The sequence below is a fragment of the Tachysurus fulvidraco genome, chromosome 1, assembly GCF_022655615.1.
Source record: "Tachysurus fulvidraco isolate hzauxx_2018 chromosome 1, HZAU_PFXX_2.0, whole genome shotgun sequence".
Lineage (NCBI taxonomy): Eukaryota > Metazoa > Chordata > Actinopteri > Siluriformes > Bagridae > Tachysurus > Tachysurus fulvidraco.
Window position 1 is genome coordinate 19,418,707 of NC_062518.1, and position 24,590 is coordinate 19,443,296.

Here is a 24,590-nt window from a genome sequence, read left to right on the forward strand (position 1 = left end):
ATCATCTGTATTTCACAGTAATGACGTGTGAGATACTGTAGGAAGTATTTTTGTAGTAATGAATTCTACAAAAGTAAGGAAAGCAGCAGAGCAGAGAGTCTCAATCAAGGGTCGTTTCCCTAACTGTAGACCTTTTTTTAAGTTTTGGACTTGTGCTTTAAGACTTTTAGTCATCTATCTCACCAACGATTATGACGGTAGCCATATTAGACAACTGAAATGAATTTAAATTTAATGCCTTTAGAAGTTTCCACATGAAGTTGTACTGGATATCTGGGTGTGTATTTATCAAACAGATTGTGAGTGAGGTAGTTCCAGCACTAAAACTCAGGATTCCTCAGGATCCTAGGAACACTATTAATAAGCCTCTCTGGAAGGGACGCCACCAACCTGCACAGAACTTTGGCCACAAACAGGCTTGTGTGCCTATAAATACACTTTGCCGTAGGCTATGCAAATAAGTAAATGAACAGCAAATATCTCACCGCTCAGTTTGTTTTGGAAAGAAAATAAACCAACTCAATCGGAGATGTTAGACAATGAGCTAATTGTTTTGCAATCCGCATGTTGCAACGTGAGCTGGCTTGTTGTTGGGTTTCTTTCACTGCTGGCTTTAAATGCCTGTGAAAACAAACAACGAGGACCCGCTATTCTTAAATTTTGGCCATAATGAACCTGGGTGATTGTTTTAAAAAAATTTCATACTGGCTAGGTGAAATGTTGTCAAATACAACATGAGTGTATTAAATAAAGTTGAAGATTCATAGTGTTACCGAGATAACCAGGGTAAACGTGTGACAATTTACAGTTTATGTAATCTAATCTTTATTATCACACCCTCCACTGTCATACAAATGAGGATGGGTTCCCTTTTGAGTCTGGTTCCTCTCAAGTTTTCTTCCTCTTCCATCCAAGGAATAATATTTTTCCTTGCCACAGTCACCTCAGGCTTGTTCACTGGATATAAATATAAATCTTTGTATAATGTTCATCTTTTCGATAACCAATATTTCTTATGCTCTGTAAAGCTGCTTTGAGACAATTTCCATTATTTAAAACTATACAAAGAAATTTGAATTGAATTGAATAGATGTGCCAGTTGCGTAATACTAAATTGGGAGCTTTGTATGTTTTACTTACATGTTAACAATGGTAACATCGTAAGGAAAGATTACCTCTTGCGAACACATGTATTTTTTTCTCTCAGTGTTACCCGACAGGTACGAACGCCTACCACCGATCCACCAGTTCTCCATTGAGAGTGACTCGGACTTGTCAGAAACAGCAGAGTTAATCGAAGAGTACGAAGTGTTTGACCCGTCCAGACCACGGCCCAAAGTCATCCTCATCATCGGTGAGTGAAATTTCAAATCTGGTAAGTGCAATCTTAGTGGTAATCTTTCCTTACGAACAAATGTTTGGGATAACCTCAGACATCAGTCAGGTGTTATTTAGTGTAACTTTTTTTTTTTAAAAATAGGAGGTTAAGCTATGAAGAGACAATTTAATTAAATAAATACACTTTCAGGTGGTCCGGGCAGTGGTAAAGGCACTCAGAGCTTGAAGATTGCAGAGCGCTACGGCTTTGAGTATGTCTCCGTGGGCGAGCTGCTGCGAAAGAAGATGATCCACAATGCAACCAGCAACAGGAAGTGGAGTCTGATTGCTCGGATCATTACTAACGGTGAACTGGCGCCTCAGGTAACAGCTTCTCTGTGTAACACATAACAAAGAAAGCCTGTTGTCCATTTATTAGCAAAGCCTGCTTTGGCTAGCCAGGAGAAATGTGGTAATTAAAGGCACAACATTCCTCAGTTAGTGAATGTAGCACATTTTCAAGCTAACCCTGAGACGCAGAAGCTAACTAACAGTACAGTGTTCATTGATTAGCAAATGTGATCACGAGGAAACATGCTAATTAGAGGTTAATTTAGAAGTGAATCAGGGAAGAAAGAAATTACTATGCTAATTCGGTTTTTACGCTTTCTTCCAGTATAAACCCTAAAAAGTTAAATATTAAAATATTTAGCTCTTTCGATGATTACTACTTTGTTTCGATCGACAAGTGATTAAGGTGACATTTTTGCTTACGTGGAAAATTAAGATGAGAAAATGTTTGCATTTCTAGCTTGTTTCGATGGCTAGACAATTTTGTGAAGCCAAAAATTTTGACTAAGAACTGCGTACATAATTTTGTGGTATCTTGTATTCTTTACTGAATTTATAAAAGAATTGAGTCTCTAATAGGACTGCACCAATGTTAATTAGTCAGTGTTCATTATTGATAATCACCTGCTCTATACACAGCCATCCTCTCTGTCATACTGGCTCGACACTGTGTTAGCTAGCTAGCTATGCTATAGGAAAATAATTTGGAGTTCAGTATTGAGAAATGTTAGTTAGTTAGCTACTTATATGATATGATGAAGTGTTTTTAACCCCTCCTGATGAAAAGGGGGAAAGTAAATAAGGCTCACAATCTGTTTTAGTCAATTTAATGAAGTAGCTTTTTTGCTAATCTGAGGTAAAGTGCATCGATTTAGCCATTTTTCATCTCAGGTTATGTCCCTGTTGCGCAGCTAAGTAGAAATACAGTCCCAAATAGGGTGACACTGGGTAAATCAGATTTTTCGAGGTAAAATACAATCCTGTTGTTTGTTTGATGTCATACATTTTTAGAAACACAGATCACCTCAGATTTCCTGTGAGAAATCCTCTCAGATCATAATGCTTACTTTCTGTCCAAAGCCCAGACTAGGTTTGTGCCTGAGTATGTGTTTTTGGGGGGGGGAACAAAAGGGAAAAGGCTCGGTAATAAAAATACAACTTGAGTTCCACCACTAACAATAACAAGTCTTAAATTCCTGGCCAACAATAACTTTGTGTTCCTCGACACCCTTTCCTGTACGGCCATTTTAAGGGAAACGCTCATACAAAGGACTTTCTGAGTGAAATATATTCGCGAAATGAGGCTCACAGGAGGCTGAACCAGGAAACCATCAACGTTTCAGGCTTTTTATTCCTAAAAGCACTCGATAGAGTCAATCTATAAAGATTAGTCCAGAGCGGATGAAATGGACAACGAGTCACTAATCCCAAGCTGCATCAGATCTATAAGATATAAAGGCCAAGCCTGCGATACACCATGAGATTAGGATGAAGATTAAGGTGGAAATTGGTAGTGGATTATCGCAACATCTGGCATGCAGGTTAATACTGTGTAAAAGTAAGCATGCTGTCTGGATGAGTATTAAAGATGAAAAAAAAAGATCGGCGTTCACTTTAGTGTATGACGGCGCACGCTGTTATTTTTAGTTACCGTAGCTAGCGATTGCATCGTGATTGGTCGGGAGGCTTTCAGAAGAAACACTACAGTGACTTAAAAACCCATCAAAAAAATCTATTCCTAAAAAATGTGAAGTATTAATGCAGCCTAAGACAAATGGATGTATAAACTCGACCCGTGGCCGATGTCTGTCATGTCATTTGTGGCTGCAATCAAAGATGGACAGATTTGTAAAATCATAACAGTGAAAGTGCGTAGGCTTTGGGGAAAAAGTGGCTAATTTGCATGAGTTTGAGAACGTCGTGTGGGCGTCAGTTTTCTCTCAAGTCCTGAAACGGCATTCATCGTCTGTCAGAAGGATTTTTTTTTAAAACGATAGAAGAATAAAATCAGTGCTTAAACACAAAATGTTGTGCAGTATTAAGAAATATTAGCAAGTAATTAGCTGTGTTTCTAATTAAGTTCATCGTTTGGGCATCATAACTTTTGCCATTCGTGGAATTCTAGATATCTCATGTTGGTGATTTTTTTTTTTACGATTTTTTTGTGTCGTGTATCAATTGCTCATTTCAGGAGCTCTGTTATAATAAATAAATATATAAATATATATATATATAAAAATATATATATATATATATATATATATATATATATATATACACACACACACAAAAGAAAGTGCTTAAATGTATTGATTGTGTCAGCATTTCTGTAGCATTTATCTGCCATGTGGTTCGTAGGTAGCACGGAAAGCGTGTATGTGCTCGGGAGTTTTTACGCCGCATTTGAAATTCCAATCATGTTCTCTTCTAAGAAATAAGACAGCTGTGTTTTTGTTCTTTTGGTTTTTTTTTTAATTAAAAATCTATGTCCTTCAAAAGCTCTCATAGCCATGATGTATTACTGCTAATGTGGACTGAAGCAATACACCGGAAGGAAAGATTTCTGAATCATGAAATAAGTTTAATGAAGTCAATACTGGATACATGGCAGCAGTGCATTACAGCATATAAACTATTGCAGATACACATCCAGAGCTTCAGTTAATGTTCAACTCAAACAACAGAATATTTCAGAAACTTAAATAATCACTCTTTACAACCATGGTGAGCAGAAAAGCATCACAGCACACACACACACACATATCATCAGTGAATGGGCTACAACATCAGAAGTTCAACTCCTGACTTCCTGTGACAGATGTGATCTGCCGTTGTAGCTCATCCACCTCATGTTTTCTGCATTTTGAGACTCTTTTCTTTTCACCATGGTTGTAAAGTGAAGATCTGAGCTACTTCATCCTTTCCGTCAGCCCAGACCAGTCTGGTTGTTCTCCTGTGATCTCTCTCACCAACATCCAATAATGGAATCATTCTTTGCATACAAGATGTTTTTTTGGCAGCATTCTGTGTAGAGACTGTGGAGAATCTCAGCAGACTTCTGAACACCAGGCACTATGCCACCGTGTTGAATGTTAAAGTATATGAATGTTAACTGAAGTTCATGTTATTCTGTTCTTACGTGCAAAACGACTGAAGGATCTTTTTCAAACTCTTGGAATAACCCAGCAGTGTAAGTTCACTTTAATCAGATTCCTTTCTTCCTTACAGGAGACGACCATCACGGAGATCAAGCAGAAGATCATGAAGCTGCCGGATGCCAGTGGAATAGTCATCGACGGCTTTCCTCGGGATGTGGCACAGGCGCTTTCTTTCGAAGATCAGGTGGGTGTGTTTTCACAAAATTCTATTCTATGCTCACTGTATGACTCGCAAGGTTTTTAGAGCTAATTAGTACAGTAGTGAAGAAGGAAGTTAATCAACGAAAATAAGCAAGGATCGCTCATGTAACGCCGAGCCTCAGCTGCTTTTTCTCCTTCTTTGTGAAGCGTCATGTTAATTGAGAGCAGCGTGCTAATTTCTTGCAGGGAAAGTGTTGTGAGCGGAACATAACGTGTCAGTATCGGGGGAGCAGCTAATGGATTCTCTCACAGCCGTGAGCCAAATCGACCGAAGTCGATTACGAGGTTGGAAAGCAAGGGCCGCTAGCGTTTGAAAAGTGCTTTAATGGGCTTTGTGGAAAGTCCTGATCTGTGCTCATGATGATTACCATTAGAGCTGCTTTGAAGGGACTGTTATGTGTGGAACATGGTGAGTGCTAAACAAAGCCATGACTGGCACTAGGGATCTGTCTTTGGTTTGCAAGTTCAGTGTTTTGGTGGTTGGTGATTGAATTGCAGGTCTATTTCTCTCCATTGTACTCTCTCTGGTCCTTTGTCATTGAGGTCATGTGCACCCTCAGGAAGATCACCTACCACTCAACTGCATTTCACATCACATCTGTCTTTTTTACCCCGAGTTACAAAAAGTCTGGTTCCCTCGACACGGTTCTCAGTAAAACAATAAAACGAGACGTCGTACCTCTGATTGCTGCCTTGCAAAAACCGTTTCAACCGGCTGTCACAAATCTCCTTTAACAAGAGGCGCTGAATGAGGCACAACATTTCATACGCATGCGTCTCCAGAACCTCCAGACCCCACCTCCGGACCTTTCCTCTGGCTGAACATACTCGTCATCTCAGCGTCAAAGGCATACGCAAGGAGATAAGGGCTGTTTATCTGGCTCCTAAAAGGATTGAGCAATGCCCTCAAGGCTAATTCCAGACATCTGTCTCTACACATACACACACAAACACATACGCTGGAAGAAACTAGCCATGAAAAAAAGGGGCGTTTGCGATTTATCAAACCCACATCAGGCTCGCTGTGTGTTGTGGTGGAAAGAGGAAGTTGTAACATGCAGTATATCAGAAGACACCAGACACTAGATCTGTTATTGGACAGTATCTCCGCCTGTCATGCTGAAGACTGGCTTTGATTCCTCGATGAGGGAACGCACTTATGGGCTCAATGATTTCTAGTTCCACTCCACTAACAGAGGCCGTTGGAATATCCTGAGCTAATAACATGTAACGAATTACTTTAATTAAGAAGGACTTCCAGGGAGTGCGGAGGAGTCGGAGTCGGAGTTGGGAGTGGATTAGTATCAAAAATGGAACAAACCCCGGCTTTAGACCTGACGATGACAGATTCACCCTCGCACGCCATCCAAATGTCAACCAAATATTGTTGGAAAATGTCAGCAGGCGGCAATCAGACTGATGTTTTTAACGCGTCTAAGCATAGAAGAAAATATAGACATGACGACGTGGAGTCAGTTTGCCTTTCACCAGCGAGGGCTGAATGATTTTTTTTTGTTAGTTTGTCATCGCTGTGAAGAAGATGAGCCACATGTTGTGTGTCATGATGCCACTTAAAAAAAAATGCCTCCAATTCATGAAAGTGTTCAAGCGAAATTCTGAGGCCAGATTAGGAGGCATGTGTGGTGGACGGGGTGGGTGACGGAGCTGACATAATAAAATAAGGTGAAATGGAACAAGGGAAGACAGAGAGGGAAGACAGTTACCTCGGAGAAGGAAACATGAAAGATACGAAAGAAGTAAATAAGAAGATAGGAATGTTGAGGTGAAGATTCTCCATCCGTTTGTTTACATCCAACTTTGATGGGAATAACCCTGTATTTAGAGTGCTATCTGGGCCTTCTGTCCTGCCTTACTCCCGAAGATAAGGTGCCTAGTTATATAACTGCTCCGGGGGAAGCAGTCCTGCGCTCCAGGGGTCTGATGACTGGGCAGTTGCAAAGCCAGATTGTACAAAACAGAGACAAATTTCCAGAAAGTTTGGTTGCTATGGTGACGGGAATGACTCGTGTCCGAGGGGTGTACTATTAGAAAGATGGTGTAAGAGTAAAGAGACTGGAAAGGAAAAAAATACAGACTAATATTGCTGCTTCAGAGTCCACTGATTGGAAATTAGAGTTGTTTTCATCACCATAGCAACATGGTGGGAGCCCTGGAAATGTGTCATAGAGAATGTTTTTTTTTCTGGTTGTTCCTCTCCATTTTGTCCAATTGACTATTTGCGAGCAAGAATGTAACGCCTCTCAAGTTTGCTGATGTCGCTATGACGACGAGAACAAATACCATAATCTTCTGATTGGAGAGAGAATTATTTTTACTACTATTATTGTTATCACAGGTTTCCACTGCCGTGGTTTCTATAGTGATAAGAATCGCTTACTATCGTCCGATGCTAGAGGTGCTACTAGTGATTGGATGTTAACGATTTTTTGTCCAATCGACTGCGCAGGAGCAAGAGCGTTCTCCAATCCTATGGTTGCTATGGTGATGAGAACAACCTCTCGAATCGGAAACCTCATTCGATCGACAAAAGACGAGACAAAAAACATAAATAGGCAAGTGTAATTTTGCTGGATCACAGTCCAGATGCTGGTGCCGATACCATGGCAACCTTAGGAGAAGCAAGTGATTCAGAAATGTGTTGTTATTTTCCCAATCTATGTTAAGATGGGTCTCGCATTTTCTTCAAGCATTTTCCACATCTGTTCAATTAAATGTTCACGAACAAGAACATAACGCGAGCCTAGCACTTTTCGGGTTTGCTACGGTCGCCATGGTGATAAGAATGCCTTCTTAGAAGAATGTTTGGTGAAAGATCGAAGAAATGGAAATCTCCTTATCTGAACCTTCGTCTTTATTTCTGACCAATTTTCCAACAAATATACTTTGTTCTGGATATTTGTCTTGGTTGTCTAGATACTTGTCCAGTCCAGATTAGTCCATATTTCTGGGTTTAATGTTCATTTCTGGATGAAGAACCAACATCAGTCAGTAACTGGGAGTGCATGTGACTTCTAGCTCCACACGTTTAGCCCTATGAAAGCTCAGCAATGGCACCAAAGCAAGCAAGATTGAGTCTTGGTGCCCGAAAAAGCACATAGAGGTTGTTTCAAGATGGACAGATGTGAGCCAGCGGGGACGGGGACAGATATGGACGTACCCAAGGGAAATGTCTGTGGAAAGTGGGATGGATGGCAGAGGAAGCGTGTATCAGCCCAGGGCATTATGTGTGTGTTACTGCATCTGTATAGGAGCACTGGATAAAGTGCCCTTTGAAATGTCTTTTTTTTTTTTTTTAATATTTGACCTCATCGTTGCACTCCTTCTTTCCCTTATTTCTCTCTACAGGAAATCATTTCCGAAGCCTTGCGCTGCAATTTCACAAACAGATTAATGAGTGTTTGATATTCCCTCGGATGCGACCGAGTAACCGTAAATTAGCCCGGCTGTGTCAATGTTTGATTTGGGAATGTTTAATGTTTGGCTCCGGAGCTGAGAGGAAGATAAAGCAAAGCGTCAGCCAAGTGTGTGTCAGCTTATTGCGTAAAAAGTACAACAAAGGTCCCTATGGCATTCCCCCCCCCCACACTTCATAATATATGACTTCATAAGTCGTGACTGTTTGCTTAAAGATTAACGAACCCTTATTAGTATCAGTAGCATTTGATTATGCAGATATGCACACATGGAAACCTAGATCATGGCAGCATGATAAATGTGTGATGGTTTATTTTAATTCTGCCAACGATCATCAGGAATATTCTTAAATAATTGCAGAAACCGGGTTCAATTTAAGTCTTTTTACCGGTTACAGTAGTTACCTCGTTCTTAAGAAATGTAGAACCCTACGGTTGTCCCCTTACGGTTGTCCCCAGAGGTTTTTTTTTTAAAGTATCACTTTCTAAGGAGGATAAAAACTTGCCTGTAATTATCCAGTTCATTCCAGGGCAGTTTAATAATAACGGTATAGGAACAGGAACTCCCATGCTTCAGGGATGTTTCGAAAGTGACGTGATGTATGGCTAAGTACGGTGACCCATACTCAGAATTTGTTCTCTGCGTTTAACCCATCCAAAGTGCACACACACACACAGCAGTGAACACACACACACATCGTGAACAAATATGTTTATGATTATTAAGAAAAATTGATTATTTGATTATTTTCCCAGAACAACACACCCACAAGTGTTTGATTCCTTACTCAGTGTGTAATTATACTACACGGTGTTAACACTTCTGCCTTGGTATCTATTAAAACACAGCAATGAATGTGGCAAGAACCGTTTGCATGTTTGGAATGAAATTTGGTGCAGTGATTCTGCACGATTTAATGTCTTTTTACCAATTTGTGGATGTGTAGCTTCATTCATTCATTCATTCATTCATTCATTCATTTTCTACCGCTTATCTGAACTTCTCGGGTCACGTGGAGCCTGTGCCTATCTCAGGCGTCATCGGGCATCGAGGCAGGATACACCCTGGACGGAGTGCCAATCCATCACAGGGCACACACACACTCTCATTCACTCACACACTCACACACTACGGACAATTTTCCAGAGATGCCAATCAACCTACCATGCATGTTTTTGGACCAGGGGAGGAAACCGGAGTACCCGGAGGAAACCCCCGAGGCACAAGGAGAACATGCAAACTCCACACACACAAGGTGGAGGTGGGAATCAAACCCCCAACCCTGGAGGTGTGAGGCGAACGTGCTAACCACTAAGCCACCATGCCCCCCGGATGTGTAGCTTAAACCGGTTAATCCTAGCAACATGAGATTTTCTTGTTTTTCAGATTTGTACTCCAGACCTGGTGGTGTTCCTGTCATGCTCTAACCAGAATTTAAAGGAGCGTTTGGAAAAACGAGCAGAGCAGCAAGGACGGCCGGACGATAACCCCAAAGCCACAGAGCGACGCCTCGCCAACTTCAAACAGAACGCGGTGCCACTGGTTAAGTACTTCCAGGAGAAAGGCCTCATCGTCACGGTAAGTACATAAATTGCCTTGTTTCTTCTAACTATTATTTACCGTAGACTCTGCTTAGCTAATTATAAATTTAGGCTTAAAAACAGTCCAGTAAGTATCTTCTTTTAACCTGAACGTAAACAACCATGCAATCTTATTGAATAAATTAAGAAGTGATGAATCTTGAAGGTAAAAGATTTTTTTGGTACCTGAGCAATCTTTTTCTGATAATCTGACTTCATTAGTATCCTGTAGGCCTGATGTTAATCTCATGCAGCGAAATGCATTCCAACATCTTTCCACCATCTGACTTGTTCATTGTGCCGTAACCGTTGACAGCCTAGCCGGACACGAATAATGAAACGATTGTCCGGCTGTTTTTTCTCCTGTAGTCTAATCCGAGCGAGCGACGGGATCGCCTTCCCGGCGGTGCGGTATTAGGGGAAGTTCAGTCGGTCTGATTTTGTGGAGAAAAAATATTAGCTGAACGAACATTGGATTAGTCTTGGACTGGAGCTACTCGAACTCAGGCATGATTATTTCTCATGAGCAGCGCTAATCTTTCTGAAGGGACCAGAAGGTGTATTAAAGTGAGACATACTGTATATTGTTAATTAGTAAATAAAGAAACAAAGCTTTATATCCGGATAAAGGGTTAACGCTAATCACTGAAGGTTGACGTTCTTGGGCTGACTAGGAGCCCAGGGATCGTGTAACTGGAACCAGCTCATTTTAGCATTAATTAAACTTGAGTAACAGGGGCAATTGTCCCATTTCCTCAAACCCCTCAGGTGAATAACCATGGAAACCAAAGAAGGCCGAAGATCTTAGCGAGAAGAAGGCGTCCGTGCCGCGTCAGATCCGCACAGCTTGCTTATGAGTAATGCTAAGTGTGGCTTGTTCCAGCTGAGTCTGCTCCTTTTCCCTGGAAAACGTCTTTGTTTCGTCTTTCGCAGCATGAACAGCGAAGCACTCGGGTACAGATTCGATTCCAGCTGAATTTCTGCGACAAAGAAAGCAAACTAGACACGTATGAGATGAGTTTTCTGAGCTGAAAATGGACCCTTTTGCAGGACTGTGATAGATACAGGACTTTTGTCACCTCCTAAAATATTGCTGATGATTCTCCATTGTATTTTTTTGTTTTTTTTGTTTTGTTTTTTAAATTGACCATCAATTTGTATCAGATTCTTCAAATCACATCTTCGCGCACTGCACAGACTATAAAATGATCACAGTTTCCACCAGCTGCGTTGTTTTTGTTGGTTTTGGAATTCTATAAATTGGAAATGTGAATACTGTGAGCTTAAATAGATGTTTTCCTTTACATAGAATTGCTATAAATAATGAAATCATCTTTTTCTTTTGAAAAACGCCACAATTTATTTGCTTTTCGGCACGTACGATTTATTTGCTTTAACGGTATTCTTATCGGTACTTTGTGTTGAAATACAAGTACTTTGTACTTTCACATGATTAAGTTAAATTAATCTGCATTTCATCATTACAAATTAATTTCTGGATATAATGTCTAAATATCATACATTTGTCAATGCACCAGCATGAAAATACTCTAAATAGGCTATTTATATGTAGGCTATTTTGTAAACTAACCTGAAGTGCTAGTGCATTTATTTGGCTAGTACTAGCCAAATAAATGTTTACATACTGATTTTTCTTTATTTGGGATTTTAAAAACAAGTGTCGAATGCATAACGTCAGTATTAACGGTATTTCAACGTAAGGTAAGCAAACCAATTAGGGAGATTGTACGTTTATTTTAAATGACGTGAACAACGTGGATTCAACATGATTTTAGCATACATTACATACCTGACGTAGATGGGGCAGCCGCCAGAGACGAGCTAGCTAGGCAGTCGAAAACTTTGCATTTCTCTGTCTGCATGTAATGCACTTTTGAAAGATGCTTTGACAGATTGCTCGTGTTTCCGCCCTCACATGCAAAAATCTTGTTGCATTTATGACGACGAGCGCCGTCTGCATCGACTTTAGTGAAGTATAACCACACTTTTGTACGTTTTGCTCTATCAGCCGTCGTCACTCTTTGTATTACGCGGTAGTTTTCGCGCTGTTGTGTGCGCCGCGCTCGTTGTTGTTGTTGTTGGTGTGTGTGTGTGTGTGTGTGTGACAGACAGCCTCCGCGGCGCACATGAGAGATCTCGCGGATCTCACAGACAAATTAGAAATGTTTGGCGATAACATTATTAAGCACGAATACATAGTACATTTATTTTGATCTCCAGCACCCGAAAGCAGAACCGATAGCGTCAGATCTTACTGATACTACGGTCTTTCATAGTTTAGCAACCGGGGCCAGTTTAACACCGGGTTTCGGTACCCATCCCTAATCTTAAAGCGGTCTGAGTTTGGTTCATGCTTAAAAATGCAAATGCACCTTCTAGTCTTTCATCTGATAGACAGTTTGAGAAGGAAATCGCATCTACGAATAACAGAGGAATTATTATTTTGATGGAAGTGAAGTGACTGAGACAGAATTCAACATGTCAAAGGATTTGAGTTTTAAATGTAGGTCACTAAATGGAAGGATGGACGGAGAGATGGATGGATAGAGGGGGGATTTTGGATCGAGGGACGGATGGATGAATTGATGGATGGATGTATTGATGGATGAATGAATGGACAGATGGATGGATGGGCAGATGATGGCTCCTGTCCTTCAAGTGGCTCTCGGAAGCGAGGGAAAATGACACTTTGTGAAGTTTTCCATCGCAACTGCTGGAAAATTTTAAAAAAGAAAAGAAAAGAAAAGAGAGTTGAAGATATTAGCAATTCGACACGCAAAAGGTTTTCAACATTATCAGATTAACACGATAATAGTATAAAGTGATGAATGATGTTAGACGCGAAGTGAACCATCATCTTGGATGATATGTTGCTACTCGAATTTATAATTTGTGGTGATTTTGACCTTAACAGCATTACTCATCACTCCCTAATGGTCTCAGTAGCGCTCCTTAATTACGCGTCCACATTGGCGCTGAGAGAAAAAAGGAATTCGAACACTTTAACCCTAATCATGTGTGAATTGAAATGAAAGCCATTCGAAAAGGAAGTGCATTTTTTTTCCCCAGGGACTAATACGGCGTTAATTACAGCTCACGCTCATTCCAGATGTCATCCTACAGACCCTGATTTCTCCAGGGATATCACGCCACCGTTCGATTGCAACCAGGGCGCCTTTGATTAGCGTCGTCTACACGCGCACGTGTGACTTTTTGTGTGATTAGAAAAAAACCCTGCATTCAGCTGCTCATCAGAAAACAGTCGATGGTAATGTTCTGGATTTTGCTGTTAATCGCAGAGGATTCATTCGATAATCAACGCGGAGATCAGGAGCTATAATAATATGATAATACATACTATAATGTCTTAGAATTTGGAATTTGAAAATTCTGAAAACATTTTTTAAATGATCAGCACCATATTTATTTATTTATTTATTTATTTATTTATTTATTTATTTAAGCATTTGTCCATATGTCCAGGGAAAAAAAAAGTAAAATATGAAAATAATTCATAAACTGTTTTACTGGAACAAAAACCAGCATTTTTATAATAATAATAATAATAATAATAATAATAATAATAATAATAATAATAATAGTAACACTAATGATAATAATAATAATAATAATTAAAGAGAAAGAGATTAATTAACTCTCATGTATGGAGATATTAATAATAATACTAATAATAATAAATAATAATAATAATAATAATAATTAAAGAGAAAGAGATGAATTAACTCTCATATATGGAGATATTAATAATAATAATAGTAATAATAATAACAATTTATTGTTATTATTATTATTATCATCATCATAACAATAATAATTATTATTATTGTATAATAATAATAATAATAATAATAATAATAATAATAATAATAATAATAACAATTGTTATTATTATTAATAATAATATGTGTGATTAGAAAAAAACCCTGCATTCAGCTGCTCATCAGAAAACAGTCGATGGTAATGTTCTGGATTTTGCTGTTAATCGCAGAGGATTCATTCGATAATCAACGCGGAGATCAGGAGCTATAATAATATGATAATACATACTATAATGTCTTAGAATTTGGAATTTGAAAATTCTGAAAACATTTTTTAAATGATCAGCACCATATTTATTTATTTATTTATTTATTTATTTAAGCATTTGTCCATATGTCCAGGGGAAAAAAAAGTAAAATATGAAAATAATTCATAAACTGTTTTACTGGAACAAAAACCAGCATTTTTATAATAATAATAATAATAATAATAATAATAATAATAATAGTAACACTAATGATAATAATAATAATAATAATTAAAGAGAAAGAGATTAATTAACTCTCATGTATGGAGATATTAATAATAATACTAATAATAATAAATAATAATAATAATAATAATAATAATTAAAGAGAAAGAGATGAATTAACTCTCATATATGGAGATATTAATAATAATAATAGTAATAATAATAACAATTTATTGTTATTATTATTATTATCATCATCATAACAATAATAATTATTATTATTGTATAATAATAATAATAATAATAATAATAACAATTGTTATTATTATTATTAATAATAATAATAATAATAATAATAATAATATCTTTATATATGAGAGTGAATTCATCTCTTTCAGTTGAATCATTTAACATTATTTCAAAATAATTTTGACTCCTTTCAATCATGTGGATTTCATTAATAAACAATTTCATGGCGGTAATAATTAAAAATAAATCATTTGACGAATTGTTTTAAAATACCAAACAAAATAATTACTGTAATTTTGGATTATTTTAATTTTAACAAGAAATTCACTGAAAAATAAATATTGTGGTGATAAATATTGTTGTTAAATTTTTTTTTTGTGTGTGTCAAGAAAACAAAATGATTTAAAAGCACATTTTCATGTCACGTTCCTAATTTTTATTGTAGTGTTTTTAAATGTTTTTAAAAAAAAATTTCCCAATTGCGTTAAATCATCATGGGGCATCTTTTAAAATGAACTTTTTAAAAAAGAAATGAATAACATTTTCTCCGTTTAAAGAACCTGAGCGAAGACTTGATCCACATTTGTTTGTTTGTTTGTTTGTTTGTTTGTTTGTTTATTTATTATTTGGCTAATTTACATTCTTTTTCATTCCCGAGCGTATCTGAGGGTCCAGACGTGACTCTGGTGCCGGACTGCAAAGATCTAATTCGGCCCTGCATTTAAACACCGTTAACAAACTCGGGGCAGTTTGAGAGAACTATATTACCCAAGGGAGGATCCAGGGGGATCGAGGTTGAAGGTTGGGTGAAGAGACAGAGTTATTTATGTCTTTTCTTTGATCCGTTTTCGGTCTCGCTGTTCCCATGGTGACGGCACAGCGGCGATTAAATAGAATAGTAGACAGTATAAAGTGGTGTGAAAGTGTTGGCCCCCTCCCTGATTTTTTATTTTTTTTGCACGTTTGTTTGTCGCAATTTCATGTTTCAGATCGTCAAACAAATTTAAATATTAGTCAGAGCTAACGTAACTAAACATAACATGCAGTTTTTAAATGAAGGTTTTTATTATTAATGGAAAACAAAATCCAAACCCACATGGTGCTGTGTGAAAGTGTTTGCACCCTAAATCTAATAACTGGTTGGTCCGCCCTCAGCAGCAAGAACTGCATTCGAGCATTTGCGATAACTTGAAATGAGTCTGTTTTAGAGCTGTGGAGGAATTTTGGTCCACTCGTCTTTGCAGAATTGTTGTTACGGAAAAGTGTTCAACCAATCAGAGATGAGAATTTGAGTGATGCATGTAAATAGGCCACACATAGGTTTTACATTCAGGTCAAAACACATGATATTTAAAGTCCATTAAATATCGACGCTGGTCTGAGAGGAAGATCCGAGAGAGAGCCTGAAAATGTCTGATGATGAGGCTCGTCTCATCTTTTAAACTGTCATACCACATTGTCACACACACACACACACACACATACACACACAAACTTGTTTATTTATCTTTCGATTGAAGTCACACACTGAGGTCAGTTTAATTACCAGCCTGAGATGTGATGTCACGTCTGGATCTTTAAACCTTTCATGTCTCGGTAGATTTCTGTATAAAAGATGTTTGAAGAAAAAAAAAAACCTTAGCTTTACATTAACCTGGAGGCAGATTCGAGAATCTTTTAAATACAGTGAGTCTGTATTTACAAATTATTTATAAATATATTTACAGTACTGTATAATTTAGCGCTTTTAGTGTCAGATCTCATTACGATTGACAGCGGCGTCTCCAAGGCGACACAGACGACTTGGCGTGCGATTGAGAGCACGGAGATGGAGATGAGTGTGGAGTGAAACATCAATGGGAAAGAAAAATGATTTTAAATAAACACCCTCGGAGAAAACTTCGCCCGGGTGATCGTTACCATAGAAACGATAACGTATTAGTGCGGTACGAGCGCATTAAGGTCGCGTTACTGTCCTGTTTGAGCTTGTGACTGATCAGCTCCACGGTAAAATACGTGATTCGGTTTAAGGAAGTGAATTGCGATTGAGGTAAAAGATCTTTTTTATGAATGAATGAAGATTCCATCACTTAGGATCACCTTCTCGGCCCCTCCCCTCTCTTCCCTCCTGTCATTCATTTACTGTAGCACTCCTTAAAAGGAAATCGCGATGTCTCAGTGTCGATAATTGTCACATATCACATGTCAAGTTGTCGCACGTAAGTGGGGGGGAGTTTAGGGGTGGGTTTTTATCTTTTGGGGGACTTGAATGAAAAACCCCAAGATATGAGTAGGGAAAACGAAGGAGCCCCCGCCTGACCCGCTGCTGTTTCCATGACAACAGACTGGAAGGACTGCGAGGCGTAGGAGTGTTGAGACGAACTGTGCACTGTTACAGGATTTGGCAGGGTACAAAAGCCGGACTTTTTAAAGCTTTCCCTCTGCTCTCTGTGTCCGTCAAGGGACTTTTTTTTTTCTGATCGTGGGGAATGTTTAACAAAAATAAATGCCAGAGGATGACGAGGAATTTCCCACCAGATATCTATCTGGTTCTGCTCACGGTTCCGTATTCGCCACACAGACGACATGTATATACACCTGTAAGAGGAACACCCACCTCAGCCAATCACGTGGTCAAGTTGATGCTCACACCAAACGTCTCCTAATCGTACGTTTATACAGAGTGGTGCGCAAAACAGAAAACAGCCATCGATCTTTACAGCCGTGTTGAGTAGAAACGCATCTCATGGTTTTATGGAATTCGAAGCGAACACGTGATTGGCTGATGGGAAAACCAGCAGGTGTTCCTAATCAAGGGATAATCTCATTGGTCAGAATTTGAGTAGAGTTTGAGATGAAAGTTAACGTATCTCTTCTTCCTGTACAGCTGGACGCCGATCGGGATGAAGAGGAAGTCTTCTCAGACATCAGCATGATGGTGGACAACAAGCTTTTCCCCACCAAAGAACCTGTCGCAGGTAACGACTAATCAGCAGCAAAACTGATTAGGTAAAAAATGCTGCTGTTAAGAAGCCTGAGCTAAACATTTTAGCATGAGTCATAGTGTGTTTTAAATGTTCATACATTCAGAGAGACATCTGTCTGTGAAACACCGATCAGGACAGGAAGAAACATGAAATGGTCAAGGAGCCACACTGAGAGGAAATGTTAAACCACAAGCTTTAATCTCTCTCTCTCTCTCACACACACACACACACACACACACACACACAAAGGAACAGCACTGACACTGACCTTCATATAACCTGACGTTCTGCTGTATTTCTTCGCTCACTAAATTACTGTGTGTGAGTTAGTGTGTGAGTGAGTGTGTGAGTGAGTGAGTGAGTGAGTGTGTGAGTGAGTGTGTGTGTGTGTGTGAGTGAGTGTGTGTGTGAGTGAGTGTGTGTGTGAGTGTGTGTGTGTGTGAGAGTGAGTGAGTGTGTGTGTGAGTGAGTGTGTGTGTGAGTGAGTGTGTGTGTGTGTGAGTGTGTGTGTGTGTGAGTGAGTGTGTGTGAGAGTGAGTGTGTGTGAGAGTGAGTGTGTGTGAGAGTGAGTGTGTGTGTGTGTGAGTGTGTGTGTGAGTGTTTGTGTGTGTGAGCGTGTGCGTGAGCGTGTGTGTGTGTGTGTGTGTGTGTGCGCGCGTGCGTTTGTGTGCACGCCTGAGGACATGGATGTTACGTGTCAGCCTATATATACATCCATGAGGATCCTCACTTGAGATAACCAACGGTTGTAAAATCAGTACTTATTTTTATTTTGTGTTGTGATGCCATTGGAACACGACTCTCTGAGAAAATGTCAGGTCTCTCAGAACACACAGGATTTTGTGTTTTTAAAAAGAAAAGAAAAGAAAAAAAAAGAATCTTGAAAGGTCCACTTCAAATCCAAGGACCCGAAGCACATAGACCGAATGAAGCACCGGCTGTTTGACTCTTCTAACAGAGCCACTTTGGCTGAATCCTTTTCCTGAATGTGTGAAATCACCGCTTATTATGGCTTTAGATTTGTGCCACGCGGCCGTTTGTAAGCCTTCGCTACGAAGCAGAAAGGCTCGTGAGTCGGAGGGGGGGCGGGGCGGCGAGGTGGATTATTTGCTCGTGGACAGGAAATTAAAAGTAAACGTTATTAGGTGTGATGGTAAACTGCTAGAAGAATACTTCTAGGTGACGTTCCTATTCTCGTGTCTGTCATTATGGTACCGTGACATTGTCATTGTGTTATTCTTAAAGATCTCATGAATGAAAACACACTTTAAATAAAGGCTGGAGAAAACACACGAACACGTAAAGCTATTACGGTGTTAAGTCCTCGTTATAGTTCTTATAAATTAGATATGTCGTTGTTAAACTGTTCGTATCTGTCAGTATGACGCGTGTCGTTATGGGAAAAATTCTATTTAAGAACTTGCAACATTCTTTAACTAACGACCCGAGGCACATTATATTATGTATATATATATATATATATATATATATATATATATATATCTATATATATATATATATATTATTTATATATAAAAATATTTATATATAATCTGTTATAACACTGCTGTGACATGATTCACCTGTTATAAGTGACATGTCACTTTTGACGTCATTATCGCGCCATGACATCAGTTGTTATTCTTTCGGGAAATCAATCAAGAACACGTCATGTCGTGTTTTAAAGGCACTCTTTCTAATCGCAGTATATGCCGCTACGACAACTCTCTCATTATGACGTCTTTAAAAAAAAAATCATACCTTGATTTCTTATTAGATGGCTGTGACGTCGCTGTGACGTTATTGACCTCTTATGTCACCGTCATTGTAGCAAACCCCAACTCTGGCATTACGACGTCATGACATTCGTTTGTTATTCATATAAACATGTCAAGATGTGTTTCTACTTGCAGTATAGTCACCACGTTCCGACGACGTCACGACGTTCATTCGTTAGTGATGGAAATCATACCTAAGCATGCGAAGGTGCGGTCGTTCCACTGTCATACTGTCAGTACCATTCATGATGTAGATGTCCTACACTACGGGGTGACGCCGTATGTCAGTACGTCAGCGCATTGGATTAAAAAATCATAATAATTCTGAGGCACAAGCGTCCAACTTGAGTGTCCTTTTAACTGGATAAAAGAATAAGAATAAGAAGAATCTCTGGCTAACAGAAGCATAGATAAAACTATAGGTATAAAAATAAACCCCTGCTTGTCTCCATAGCACCCAACCTTTGAAGCCCCGGTAAGTCAATAAGTCTCGTGTTTGAAACGAGATTTGCGCACCACTCCTGAACCAGGATGAAAGGATGAAAGAGCAGATCAGAATTTACTCTCGCAGTTTGGCCAGGACACATCAGACGAAATTGTTCCTCTTAAAGAAGAGAAGAAGAGCAGCAGGGAGTCATTCATAAAGCTCTCAGATACAACAAAGCCCGAGCGTTTCCCTCGCCGGTCTCGGGACTGTAATAGAGTTACTATTTAATGGAAACAAAAAAATAAAAAAATAAGCAGTGATTATTATTATCGTTTGAGCTGACTTTCAGATGTCAACACTTTCTGACCAATCAGAATCAAGTATTCAGAAAGGAACGTTTTTTATTTCTGATTTTGTTCGTTTTTGTCCACAGGCCCGAGTGAGCTGGACCTGAGCGTGCTAGCCGACAGCACCAGCCTCGCCGAATGTCCTTCCAGATCTGACGAGCAGGTACAGTATGCCCAGTCCTTTTCAGTTCACTTCCTCGACTCGGCCTGTCTCGTTCTCTGCTCATTTTATGCTAACGAGAACTTTTAATCCGGTGATTTAGGAACGAATCAGCGCTGTCATCGTTATAATGCCACATAAACCCTCGTTAGTACACAGCCCGGCGCTCCGGGGGTTCGGCCTGTCTCCTCGGTTCATCGTCAAGGGAATGAGGCGCATTAAAAAATGTCATGTGATGTGATGTGACATACGGCTAAGTACGGTGACCCAGACTAAGAATTCGTTCTCTGCATTTGACCCATCCAAAGTGCACACACACACACACACACACAGCAGTGAACACACACACACACCGTGAACACACACCCGGAGCAGTGGGCAGCCATTTATGCTGCGGCGCCCGGGGAGCAGTTGGGGTGTTCGGTGCCTTGCTCAAGGGCACCTCAGTCGTGGCCGGCCCGAGACTCGAACCCACAACCTTAGGGTTACGTGTCAGACTCACTAACCATTAGGTCACGACTTGAACCTTTAAACTGGCTGCGGACTCGCCAGGTTCAGAAGGATGAGTCAGCGTTGCGACTTTTTCGCTGTCATCGGGTCGCTGATCTTCACGATAACATTTAGATTGAGTTTGTTCAGGATCAAATAGCAAATGTTGAGGTTTTAACAGCAGAATGAAGAAGAAATAGTTCTAATAAAAGAACAGATGAAAGCTGAACACTTTAGGTAACAGTGTGCTGCTGTTGTTTAGTCCTGGGTCATGCTTTTGTACTGATCCGTGGGCAGAGAACTGCTCGGACACAGTTGATGCGGATCTCAGAGAGTGTGTGTGTGTGTGTGTGTGTGTGTGTGTGCGCGTGCTCAGCGTGACGACGATGCTGCCCACAACCTGTTCGCACCACTCTCGAGATTTTCTCAACAACCTCCGCGCAGCTCAGCAGCGAGAACAGACAACAGTTCTATAAACAGCACGAACAAACACGCCGCGATCCGATCGTCTTTCCAAAAGCACAAAGTCCGAGGCTTCCGTGCCGGAGTGTGTTTGAGTTGTCGTAGATATCGAATACGACGTGAAGCTTAAAGCCGTGGAGGTTTGCGTGGGTGGGGCTTTGCTGACAATAAATAAATAAAGAAAGAAAGAAATAAAAGTCAAACAAACAACACATGGTCATGTTGACAGGAAACCATCCTCACCAGCGTATACAACGTCACGCTAGACTGACTCTGGAGACTCCTTCAATAAAGGTGCCGTTACTATGGAAACGAGAAGCTGCCGAGAAGGTGTAGGATTCATCGGCGCTGTCTTATTCACCGTTGTTCCAAAACCACAGGAGGCAAACTTTTGCGCTGTGACGCAGAAGAGATGAGAAAGATGTGTCGTGCGGACGGTTGACGATGGTCGGTTTTGTGTAGCGCTCGGACACGCGGGACTGAGCGACGAACGCTTCCTGCGCCGCCTACGTGCTCCTCCACAAGTACAGGAAGCGCTACACTCCTCCGTAACAGGTTAGACTTGCTAATAAGTTGGAGATCGCCTGGGATGAATGATTCAGTGATGGAGAGAGTTTTAGATGGAGAGAAAAGAGGATCTAATCATCTAGAGGCTCTAGGCTGTGTCCCGAATCGCAATTCAGTGCTTCCTTATCTCTAGTTCATATCGTAGTTCTGATGTGTGTGTGCGTGTGCGCACATGCAGATACACGTGCCTTTTAAACAGTAAGTCATCCTCATTCCTTCTGGATCGCCCACATCAGCAGCTCCGGATCATCAGCAGCTCCCGAGACGCCCACGTGACCAAACGAGTCGCGTCACGGTTCTTTACAGCAGACCCATGACAGGACATGTAACAGACCCATGACAGGAATCATCCGACCCCAGTGTCGTTCCCTCGTCACTCACAAACGATAAGAGGTTCACGGCTGCGACGTGGCCCTCACGTTGCTCCTTATTGTTTCTCACGCTTCAGAAACGGTTTCTAATTAAAATAATTGTTTATATATATATATGCTGTCACTGTATACTAGACCATTATAAAATGTGCTATGAAAGCACACAAAAAACGCTGAAACACGGTAAAGAACATTTTGCTTCCTGTTGTTTCCTAGAATTAAATCGACTTACTTGTAAATATAAACAAGTGACCATTTAGACTTCAGTTGCTTCTGCGATCATTGAGCGGAAAATAAATCGAAACAAAACTTTTTTTTTTTTCCTTATGCACAGGCTATCGAGGAGGTGGAGGAGGAGGAGGAGGAGGAAGAGGCGGCAGGGTACGGAGATGGTACAGCAGAATGTGAGTGCTTTATTTGACTCTACAGACGTGAGCGTTAACGTTAACTGAGCTCCGCAGATCTACCGCAGCCTTGTAACACGGCAGCCTTTTAAAAACCAGGACGTTCTGGAAATCTGCGCCCCCTGTGGTCGAAAGTGGTACTGCAAGGCTACTGCAAGGCTACTTCTAGCAACAAAATGTTTTCTGTCCTGTCGTATTTTGACGCTAAGCTAGCATGTTAGTTTCCTTCGAGTGGATTCGCTCGCGATCATTTGGACATCAACCAAAGAGCTTGAATAAATAACGTTTCTTAAAATCATTCACGTTTTCTGAGACATATCAAATCCCGAAGGTAAAAATAGAGTGTCTTTCTGCTGCGAATTAATCCTCATGTTCAAATCTGACCTGCCACTTTGTGACATCCTGTGTGTGTGTATGTGTGTGTGTGTGTGTGTGTGTGTGTGTTGGCAGGTTTTCCCATAGAGAAGAAGAAACCAAAGGTCATCTTTGTGATCGGTAGGTTTCGAAGAACAAAAACGTCTCATTAATTTGCACCTCGGTGCCTCATTAGAGCTTCTGTCTGCTTCAGGCAGCGACGTCTTAAAGGACACGGAGCTTGTTCGTTTCTTTCCTTCATCATTTTTTACAGCTGTCACTCATCAGCTTCAATTCCATACGTAGTTGGGATTCGTCGCCATGGTGACTTGAGATTTATCGTGCTTAGCCGGGTGGGGGGTTTCAGAATATCTGGCAACCAGATCGGCTAGTCGACTAGTGACACCTGTAGATTTACATTTACATTTACAGCATTTAGCAGACGCCCTTATCCAGAGTGACTTACAACTGAGGGTTAAGGGCCTTGCTCAGGGGCCCAGCAGTGGCAGCTTGGTGGACCTGGGTTCGAACCCATGACCTTCTGATCAGTAGCCCAACACCTTAACCACTGAGCTACCACATCCCACCTGTAGATGTTCGTCTCGCCTCTTTTCTCTAAATAACTTCGAGAAAGCGACATGACAAACTTTACATGGATGCCAGGGTCTGTTGCTGGACCACACACAAACACACACACACACACACACACACACACACACACACACACACCAGTCTCCTTTGATGTCAACGACACAAGCCTTACTGAGAGAAATGTGTTTTCCTAGTTACTTATCATGATGTCACACACGAATACAGCTGATTTGAGTGTGTGTGTGTGTGTCAGGAGGTCCCGGCTCAGGCAAAGCATTGCAGTGTGAGAAGATGGAAGAACGTTACGGATTGAAGCGTCTCTGCCCTGGAGACATGCTGTGCACCGAGCTGCAGTCGCACAGCGAGCGAGGACGCTTCCTCCGAGACCTGCTCGAGACGGGGCGACAACTTCCAGAGGTGCCGCCACACAAACCGACGCCTTAATGTACACGCCGACATAAATGCGTTCTGTCCTGACAGGATTTAATGAGTCAGTAGAAAATAGGTGGTTGTACAGAGTGTGTGAAATCCTACAGGTCACCTGACAGGAAGTCCCATCATGCTCCAGTGCGTGTTCTTGCTGCTCGTTGTGTTCGAAATTTTTTTATTTTTTTTGTTTGTTTGTTTGATGTCATTCGGCTCTCAGCGTCGGGCACCGAAGGTTTTCGGGCTCTAATCTGATGAGTTATGATTCACTGGAGTTGCCTAGCAACAAGGATATCATGAACTACTTTTGCAAGCCGGGCATCTGACTTGGCATCTGTCTGTGTGTGAAATCGAAATTATGCTTTAAATAAACGAGCGAATTTACATTAAAAGAAGATTCTGTTCTTTCTCAAGGCGAAAAAAAGATAAAAGATCCTTCTCTCGTTATTGTGACCGCACCATAAAGCCGCGTCATCTTCGGGAAGTTTCCAGAGAATTCCGTGAACGTGGGACACCACGATTGAGACAAAATGTTTATTAAAAATATTATAAAGTTATTTAATGTTCTAACTATTGGCTGATAAAGATTTGGGTGACTGAACGAAGCCCCGCAAACTCCTTTATTATTGAGGAATTTCTAAAACGTTCCATTTATTTTTAGAC

General features: G+C 40.3%; 1 protein-coding gene across 2 annotated transcripts in view; it reads left to right on the plus strand.

Annotated features, from left to right (window-relative positions):
* ak5 (adenylate kinase 5) overlaps positions 1-24,590 on the plus strand; it is a 43,648-nt gene that overhangs the window by 1,911 nt on the left and 17,147 nt on the right. For both annotated transcript variants that reach the window (XM_047811868.1, XM_047811865.1), the window contains 9 exons: positions 1,208-1,354; positions 1,529-1,701; positions 4,897-5,010; positions 9,849-10,040; positions 17,452-17,542; positions 20,190-20,266; positions 22,487-22,556; positions 23,007-23,051; positions 23,755-23,918. In XM_047811868.1, coding sequence (XP_047667824.1) covers positions 1,208-1,354; positions 1,529-1,701; positions 4,897-5,010; positions 9,849-10,040; positions 17,452-17,542; positions 20,190-20,266; positions 22,487-22,556; positions 23,007-23,051; positions 23,755-23,918 — 1,073 coding nt within the window. The remainder of the gene's footprint in view (positions 1-1,207; positions 1,355-1,528; positions 1,702-4,896; positions 5,011-9,848; positions 10,041-17,451; positions 17,543-20,189; positions 20,267-22,486; positions 22,557-23,006; positions 23,052-23,754; positions 23,919-24,590) is intronic.